Source organism: Gastrolobium bilobum, unplaced genomic scaffold (assembly GCF_033153095.1).
Source record: "Gastrolobium bilobum isolate Gb01-03AN ecotype WA unplaced genomic scaffold, APGP_CSIRO_Gbil_v1 utg37784, whole genome shotgun sequence".
NCBI lineage: Eukaryota > Viridiplantae > Streptophyta > Magnoliopsida > Fabales > Fabaceae > Gastrolobium > Gastrolobium bilobum.
Genome location: NW_026899409.1, coordinates 97,424 through 107,578, shown reverse-complemented (window position 1 = coordinate 107,578; position 10,155 = coordinate 97,424). Strand labels below are relative to the sequence as shown.

The 10,155-nt window shown below is 33.1% G+C and overlaps 1 protein-coding gene across 1 annotated transcript; it reads left to right on the top strand.

Moving 5' to 3' along the window:
- The first annotated feature begins 765 nt into the window (after positions 1-765).
- Positions 766-1,599, top strand: LOC133290376 (dof zinc finger protein DOF1.4-like). Its single transcript, XM_061488447.1, has one exon. It carries the CDS (start codon positions 787-789, stop codon positions 1,597-1,599), a length of 813 nt encoding a protein of 270 aa, XP_061344431.1. The 5' UTR covers positions 766-786.
- The last annotated feature ends 8,556 nt before the right edge of the window (positions 1,600-10,155 follow it).

Sequence of the window (10,155 nt, the reverse complement as noted above, 5' to 3'; positions counted from 1 at the left end):
TTGATCACAATCACTCATCAAATAACCTCTGTTAAAATTAAATAGTTTACAAATTCTTATAACCAAATTTTAATTGTTGATTTTCGCCAATTCAACAGCTATAATTTATTGGGAATGGATGGAAAAATTGGGAGAGTTTTATTCAATTTTTTAGAGAATGATGCAAATTGAATCAGTGACTTGGGAAGAATGAGGGAAATGTGAGGTGTGAGTGAGAATGGTTGGGTTGAGGATTATTCATGAGAAAGAAGATGGGGATCAGGTGGATTGGATTGCGGCATGTTGCGCAATCACGGGAATGCTGCGAAGGAGGGCTCACGACACTCTGAATTTAAAATAGAGTAAATATCCATTTTCGTCCCTGACAATTTTCACGAGGCGCATTTTAGTCCCAAACAATAAAAAATGCTCATTTTAGTCCCTAATATTTGAAAAAAAGGGCCACATTCGTCCTTCCGTTAGTTGGCATCTGACGGCCCAACTAACGGAGCACACGTGGACCGTTACTTTGCTAAGTCACCTTTAAGTATGCCAGTGTGTAAGTAATACGACGTTGTTTTATGTCTTCTTGGAGTTTTAGACAACTGACCCTAGCATCGAAGGCCCTATTTGGTCCTTGACAAATTTATCGAGGCCCTATTTAGACAAACCTTTCTCTATGACAAACATGACCTCACTGAGGCTCTATTTATATCCGCACTTTGTGCTTAATTCTATATTTTTATATTGAATCCACACCCCTAAATAGGGCCTTCGATAAACTTGGAGCTACCAAAGCTTCATCTGATGAGGAAACAACAGCAACAAACTCAGCAATCAGAGTCTTTGAACTGCCCAAGATGTGACTCTACAAACACCAAATTTTGTTACTACAACAACTACAACAAGTCTCAGCCTCGCCATTTCTGCAGAGCTTGTAAGAGGCACTGGATTAAAGGCGGAACTTTACGCAATGTTCCTGTTGGTGGTGGCAGGAAGAATAAGAGGGTAAAAAAATCAACCACCCCAACATCTTCCTCCACCACCAAAGCCACCTCCCCCTCTACTTGCACCACCACTGTCTCCACCTCAATTGGCAACATGGGTGGCGGGTCAAGTAGCCACATGACAATGAATCCAACTCCTCTTATAGTGAGTAATCAGAAAAGCATCCCTTCCTCTTTCTATCAAGTTCAAGCTTTGATTCGTCCACCATCTTTGCTGCTACAACAGAATCTGATGAATACTGGAGACTTAGAAAGCAAAGATTTTGGTATTGGTAATAGCATCTTTCTGAGTTCAACTTTGCCTCTTCCTCAAAACCAAAGCCTACACTTTCCCTTCTCAACCTCAAGATCTTTTGACACAAACCCTTGTGCAGTATCAACTTCTCTGCGATCCTCCAATGTTTATAACTATGGGGAGGAGTTTAAAACATTGGAGGAACCAACCATCAACAGCATAATGCCCAACACAAGTCGCAGTAACACACAGCCATGGGAGATACCAGCAACAAGTGCTAGCATGGAAACTTCAAACTATTGGAATTGGGAGGACATTGATTCTTTGGTCTCAACTGATCTGAAAGATCCCTGGGATGATTCTGATATCAAACCATGACACGGAAAAAACAAAAAAGCAACATGTGATAGTGTCTAAAGATTAGAAAGGTTTGTGGTGTTAAGAACTAAATAGGGCCTCGATAAATTTGTCAGGGACCAAATAGGGTCTTCGATGCTAGGGTCAGTTGTCCAAAACTCCAAGAAGACATAAAACGACGTCGTATTACATCCACGCTGGCATACTTAACGGTGACTCAACAAAGTAACGGTCCACGTGTGCTCTGTTAGTTGGGCCGTCAGATGCCAACTAACGGAAGGACGAACATGACCCTTTTTTTCAAATATTAGGGACTAAAATGAGCCCTTTTATTGTTCGGGACTAAAATGAGCCTTTTTTATTGTTCGGGACTAAAATGTGCCTCGTGAAAATTGCTAAGAACGAAAAGGAATCTTAAAAATATTAAATACTAAAATATTAAAATGGTAGTGTGGGTTTTCAGCTTTTTGACCATATCAATGCGTTTTTTCAAAATGTTCCACATGTTTAATTTTTTGATCAAATGTATTATCAGACTAATGCAGGAAAATGTGCATCAGGTGGCTATGTGTATAGTTGCACACCTGACACATGCGCGTATGACGCAGTCGAACGTTCAAATAATTATCGGAAATGTGCACCTAGTACTGACGCAACCAAACCCGCACTTGGTATTAACGTATTTAGACGCATATATGTTGTGTTCAAGTATGTTGTCACTTACACGCGCATGTGCGTCTTTTACTTTTTCGGAACACGAAATGCACACCTGACAAATGCGCGACTGAACATGTAGACACCTGATAGGTGACTTTCTGCATTAGTCTAATTATACGTTTGACCAAAGAACTAAGTAGGTGGAATTTTCTTAAAAATACATTGGTATGGTTAAAAAGCCTGGGTTTTCCTACGGCACTTTTAAAAAAAAAAAATTCAAACTAGTGCTGTGGGGGGTCCTTCGTGACACTCAAATTTTTTTTTTTAAAAAGTGATGATGCAATGGGGTCAACCCACCAAATGCACAAATATCCGTTGAAAAAGTCCAAATGGTCAATGAGCCCATAATTTAAAACAAGTGGAACGAAGCATAAATTGAATGTGAGCATGAAGTTCCCTTACTATGATAAACAAACACTTAAGTACTCTCATTCCAGTGGATTTCCTATATTTTGGAGTACTTTCTACTATCACTAACAATTAATTGTTAAACTAATATCACCCAAATACATAACAAATGATGTTTTACGCCGGCCACTAGGCCCAATATGAAGACTCATCACATGCACTTTTAGGGTAGGATAAATGTTCCATCACACCAGAGTGGGCCCATATAACAAAACTATTTGACTGATCTGCTTTTCTTACAAAGGAAAAATTTAATATGTTCAAGTCCCATCACTTATTTAATGGTTCATTTTTCATAAATAAAAAATTTTCTTCTATTTTTATCTCTCTTTTTTTGATTTTTTTTCCCTGCATCCATTTTTTTTTCTATTTTGAGAAAGGACCACCATGGTGCAGGTCCACAAAATACCTTCTCTCCTTACAAATACTACACTCATTCATTATGGAGTCATCTTCTACACCTCATTCTCTATTGTTACTATGTTGGATTACAATCTCACACAGGCACCGTGCCTTCAATCTCCCCTTGATTTTAGTCGTTGCCTAACATTTACACTATGACTCTATTGCTGAGCTCTGATTTACGCTATTTATATTGATGTACTATAGAGGACAAGCCTTATTACAACGGTAATGTTGCTCTTTATGATCCGAAGATTACAAGTTTCGAGTCAAATAACCTCTTGATAAAATTGTAATTATAAGAATGTATATAATTAACTCTCAGTGATCGAGAAATCCTATGAGTCGCATTTCGCCCTGTTATATTGATATATTACATCCTTTATATACTTGTGGACGAACTCCTAATATTACTTTTGGTTGAAAAGACATGGGATAAGGATAACTACATGTAACATTCAACTTTCAAGCAATATACTATGAGCCTTTTGAATAATGGTACTTGAAGTTGCGTAGTTTCCATCCTGACACTCCACCAACTTTGCTGGGTCTTGGGTGTCACGTGGGACTAAGTGAATAAAATGACATTAAATATTGAAAAATTATCCATGCCATGTTAATGATTAATAGTCATTTCGGCTTCTTCTTTTTCTTAAAAAAAATTGTGTAAAGACTTTAAGGTAGCATATCCAATTTCTCGCCTCAATTTTCGAAATAACATCAAACTGACCTAACATAAAAAATGAATTTTGATAATATCACTGTATGAAACATAATTTTTGCACAACTTGAATCTTATTCATAGATGTTATTTAAATGTTTATTCGTCTATGTTTAAGATAACAACATAAACAAATAAAATAGAACCTTGGTATAAAAATAATATTATAGATTTTATAATACTCCGCGCCAAATTGGGGTCTAGAATTGAATTCTAAAAATTAATTGAATGTTTATTACTTTCAATTCTTTTAATATAAGGAAATTATTTGATATTGTCAAAAATTTGGGAACAGCAAGCAATAAGATTGTTCTGCCTTGTCCTTATGAACACAATTTCACGTTTCCAAAATTTTGGTCAAAGAATGCAGAAGGTTGTAGTTTTGAAACTTTTGTATAATGTTAGATGATAGTTTATCCTGCCATATTTTAGGGACTACATAGGTTTAACAACTAATTTGAAATCGATTTACAATTAATAAATATATTGTTGCTATGAAATTGAACTTTCATAAATATTTTATTATTATTACTCAAATTTTTATTATTCATGAATGATTAATTCATAATTTTATATATGTAACCAAACTTTTTTTTATGGATAATGCATGTAACATAAAAAAAAAATCACTGGACTAAAATTGATTTCACAAACCATAGTACGTGGAGTTTTCTTTTTCTTTCTTTTTGTTATTTTGAATCCATTTTGAAACTTTTAATAAGACAAAAAATTAAAATGTTGGTTTTAATTTATTTTTTAAAAAGGGTTATATTTACAACCTCTTTTTCCTTACAATCATTTTTATAGTTGTTGGATCAAAATTAAATCAACGGCAAATTAAATCAACTATAACCGTTGATTTACTTTTGATCCAACAACTATAAAAATGATTGTTAGGGGAGAGAAGTTATAAATATAATCTTTTCTTATTTTTGATAGAATAAAGTTTAGAGGAAGGTTATACTTACAACATTTTTTTTACAACCTCTTACAATCATATTTTAACACCGTTGATTTTCGCCAATCAACGGTTATCACTTATTGTGAATTAATAATTAATTAATGAGTTTAATTTGCGAAAATCATAACTATTGATTGGCGGAAATCAACGGTGTTAAGATATGGTTGTAAGAAGTTGTAAAAAAAAAGTTGTAAGTATAACCTTCCTCTAAAGGTTTATATTTTAACCATATGATTTACTTAAAATATTGGCGAAGATTACACTTTCTACCATTTTAGCTTTATTATCTGATTGATTACCGTTGGATTAATTTGAAATCAATTGCAGTTATTTTTTTTCTCCATTTTTTAATCGTTTGATTTCAAATTGATCAAACGGTAACTAATGAGATACTAAGAGTAGTAAACCTAAAATGCTAGTAAGTATAACTGCCTCTTAAAATACTTAGGTACAAATATTTGAAGAATATATATAATTAGTACATTACATTTAACTAATTGCATATATAGAATAGATTATCTAGAAACAGTTGTAAAGAATCATTTCAATCCAAAATCTTAAAATGTTGGATGAATTTCTTTTTAATAATTTATATTATTTTCTAACTATAGTAGAATAGCAATACTTAAGTATGATGAAAATCAAATCAATAAAAAGATTATAAAGAAAAGCCCATGTATGGTGTTTTGTTTCTGACTAGGGGTGAAAGTGGGCTGGGCTGGGCCAAGCTTTGCCCCAAAAAGCCCAAGCTTATGTCAAAAAAATTCAATTTGGCCTGGCCCAAGCCTAGTACAAGTCTAATTGTTAGTTGGACTTGGCCCGTTTATAAAAAAATAAATGGCCTGGCCTAACCCGTTAGCCTGTTAATTTTTAACTTCCAAACAGAACCATGAATCAACTTTACAAAATACTCAAATTCTGTTGTTAAACCAAAAATCATAATTTCAACATCCAAACAAAATCATGAATCACAACAAAACTCATACAATATGCATTTAAGTCACTTTCAAAAGCAAAATGCTCAAACTAAATAACATATATTTCATTAGATCCAATAAACAAATCCATATTATGTAAATTAAAATAATTACATGAATCCAACAAACACATCATGATGCTTGTAGTAAGTATAACCTCTCCCAAAAACCTTTTAATATATTCATATACACAATCTAACATGTAGAGATATTGGTTCCTCCTACATAACAAATAAAGTCAGATTTCTATTGAAATATAATCGAATATAATTAAGTTATAAATAATTGCAATTGATTAAATTTATATCTTTTGTTTTTTCTTCAAGACATACTTATTCTATTTTATTTTATTTAAAATAAATAGTACAATATAGGTCGGTCTGTAGGCTTATAGACCAGACCTTGTGAAAGTGAGACTATGGCTTTTTTATTAAACAAGCTTTTTCAAGGCTCAAGCCCGGCCTATTTTACGAAATATATTAGGTCAAGTCTGACCTGACGTAAACCGAGGCGTAGGCCCCTGCAGGCCGGCCCGACGCAGTTTGACCCCTATTTTTGACAGAAGAAATCAACAAATGAGCTAAGTACGTCGATATAAAAATTTTGCTTCCCGCGAAGTCAGAATATTCAATTGCGTTCGTATCTATTAACATGTCTACTTAATATTCAATGTCCTCAAATGCAATGTTATTAAACATGATCTGATTATTGATTTGGCTGAGGTATTAGGTTATTGATTCAACTAATAGATCAGTGGTTCAATCATATTAACTGGTATATATATATAAATTTATAATTTATATTAAAAATATAAATATATTCAAATACCTATAAAAATATAATATCAATTTCAAATATTTTAATATGAAAAATAATAAATTACACATCATTGTCCAATAAAAAGTCAATCAAACATATAATACTTGTGATACTAGTACTTCAGGTTTAGTAAACGATATCTCTAACCATAAATCAAATGAAAATTTACTTCATATTATATAACCAAGATAATAATTAGTGTTGTAGTTACATAACTTATGTAACTCAATAAATAACAGATCACTCAAATATTTCAAAAGAAAACAAATTATTTGTGTATGAGAGTGAAAAAAAGGAAAAAGCATCAATTAGTGAGAACAATTTTTTTTTTATGAATCGGGTCAAGTCACCGATTTTTAAAAAAATCGACTGAGTCGCACTGATTTCATTACATGGTAGATCCAATATGAAAATTGGATAAATTATATGAACGGTTCACCAACTTTCGGGCTAACCTGGCCAGATCAATCTGGTTTTTATGACATTGGTCAAAAGTCAAAATCAATGTTTTTTTATATAAAAAAGTTTAACTAATTACAATGCCGGAGTGAGATTTTTTGTAAAGGAAATATAAATTACAAGGTGTATTCTTTATTGTAAACCACAACTATATATAAATAATAACAATAAAATAAAGATGATTTCCATAACTAAAACTTTATATGAAATTATTTAAGTATTTATATAATACTAAAATATATTCACAATAAAAATTTATATAAATTTAGAGCGATTGCTTTCTCTATCACTTCACCACTGTTGTATGTAAATTACTAAATTGATTCAATCAATAATGGCAAAAAAATAATTTTTGATCACTCCACCATGTGACTTCTTAACTGCCCCATGCGTTTAATGACTTGATTTCTGCAGTACAACAAATTAAAATATAAAGGTACAAAGGCTAATTAATTGTTAAGTACTAGTCTACCAAACAAAATATACTTCTTCAACATTCCTGGTTATATTAAAAATAATTGAGATTCAGAATTTTTTTAAAAAGAGTATCCTATTTTAAGATCAATTAATAAAGGGAAATTATTTTCTTATGTGACATACGATAAAATCTCTCTCCTACACACATAAAGATGAGAGAGAAAAAATATAAATGGGTCTCATATATCTTTATATGTGTACGTAGGAGAGAAATTTTATCTTATGTGACATAAGAAAAACAATTTCCATTAATTAAATGGATCGCCGACTGATGTGTAAAAATTCTTGTAATGGCTTGAATATGGAATGTCAAATCTATTTGTCAATAATAACGCTAGAAAAATATACATACTGTTCAATACCATTGAATCGTATAATGATACCTTAAAGGTATGTGCTTAAAGATATCTTGGTTGGCTTATAGTCACTCTCTCAATCATTGCGCACAAGCAATAGGCTTATAGCCAATACGTGAGTGTGTGCACAATATTGGCAGTAATAGTAAATAGGTTAAAAGTGTGTACCTGAGGTCTCTAGCCTTTTGATTATAGAAGTTACCTCTTGGGCTTGGGCTGTGTAGATCTCTCAGTTGATATAGGATTTAACCTCTTATTTGTAGGGATATGGGTTCTATCTCCTTATCTTTATTATCTTATGTTGTTGAGACACTTGTGCCATTATCCATTAAGGGATATATGAGATATGGAAATGGATCCTCTCATGTGTAATTTAACATGATCATGTCATGTGGGAGGATCTTAACCATTAGTAATTAAATCAACGGTGATGATTGTGTAACTTCCTATCCTTATATTTTTTCTCTTCTTCCTTATCACCATTAACTCACCCATGTATGGTTATGATTGCCCCATATGACATGGTCATGTTAATTAGCACATGAGAGGATCCACTCCCTGAAGGATATACGGTTAAGATATAGATATATTCCATAACACATACATTGTAAGTAAAAATTAAGTCTAATTTCTTAATGAATAAATAAATGAAGTTAAATTTATATCACAGTTTCAAAGACTTGAGACAAAGTTTATCTCCGACATGAGCAACATTGAACAGTCTTATAACAAATCAATCCAATTCAATGAAAAAACGAATTAGAAAAACAAAAACTTCGTAAATTAAAAATTAAGATTCCAAAATATAAAAATTAATTTTTTATTATATTTTATCAGTTTTTATTTTCAACTTTAAAAATTGATTTAATTCAAACTAAACTGAACTTATTAACATAAATATAATTTGTGTGAACATAAAGAGTGTGCATGACCACTATTCTATTCACAGGTATTGTTTTTGAAAAGAAACAATTCTTTTCTATTTTTGTGCCTTCGAACAACTTATGAGAAAAAAAATATGTTTGATAACATGTTCTATTTCTATTATGAGAATGAAAATTGCGTTTGATAATACAATAAATAATATAATAAAAAAATTCCTATTAAGCATAAAAAATTTTCGGATCATCATTTTTCTTTTCATATAGTGTGTTGGCGGTAGCGGCGGCGGTGGTAATAATGGCGATTGTGGCGGTGGCTGCGGTAGTGATGGTGGTGGTGGCGGTTGCGTGGTGATGGTAGTGGTGGTGGTGACGGCAGTGGCTGCGACGATGATAGTGATAATATTGGCGATGATGGCGGCATGGTGGTGGCGGCGGCAGTGGTAGTAGTGGTGGTAATGGCATGGTGGTGGTGGCGATGACAGTGGCTGCGACGGTGGCGGTGACGGTAATGGCTGCGGCGATAGTGATGGTGGTTGGTGACAGAGGTGGTGATGGTGGCGTTGGCGATGACGTGATAATGGTAGTGGTGGTGGTGATGGTTGCAACGATAGTAGTGGTGGTTGGTGACAGTGGTGGTGATGGTGGCGATGGTGATAGTGGTGGCGTCGTGGCAATGGTGATGGCAGTGGTGTAGGTGGTGGTGGTTTGTGGCGGTGTTGGTTGTGATGATGGTGGTGGTGACGGTGATGGTAATGGTGGTGGTGACGAGGGCATATTGGTGGTGATGGGTGGAGGTGGAGGTGGTGATGACGGCGACACTGGTGGTACAACGACGGCGATGATGGTGGTGATGGTGGTGGTCGTGTCGGGATGGTGGTGGTGGTGATGGTAGTGGTGGAGAGTGATTATGGGAGATAAGTGTTTATCATTTTGTGTCCGGAAATGAAAAACATTTTTTTTTTATTCTTCTTTATGTTTTCCAGCACAAATATTAAGCTGATTTATTCCGAAAACAAAAAAATAAACCTATTTTACCAAATAAATTTTCTATTCATTTCTTTTCTCGGGAATAGAAATTAAAAAAAATGATTATTAGAATATTATCATGCACACCCAAATAATCGTAGTTTGTTGGACTATAAATTTTTCATTAATACGAGTGAAGCAGGAGTAAAATTGAAAGTTGAAACATTACATAGAGTCCCTTTTAATTGTCTGAATTTAAAATGAGTTTTACTATAATGAACTATGCTAGACTTTTGGAATGAGATACTTGATATTTTAAATTAGTTTTTAATATATTTATTATATTTCAAGATTTATTTATTCTCTTTAAAAAATTAAAAGACAATATATATTTACAATATCTTTTCGCTTACGACCTCTTGCAATCTTA

Excerpts from the sequence above, each read along its gene's own strand:
- LOC133290376 (XM_061488447.1), top strand. The coding sequence starts at position 787 with ATGAGGAAACAACAGCAACAAACTCAGCAATCAGAGTCTTTGAACTGC.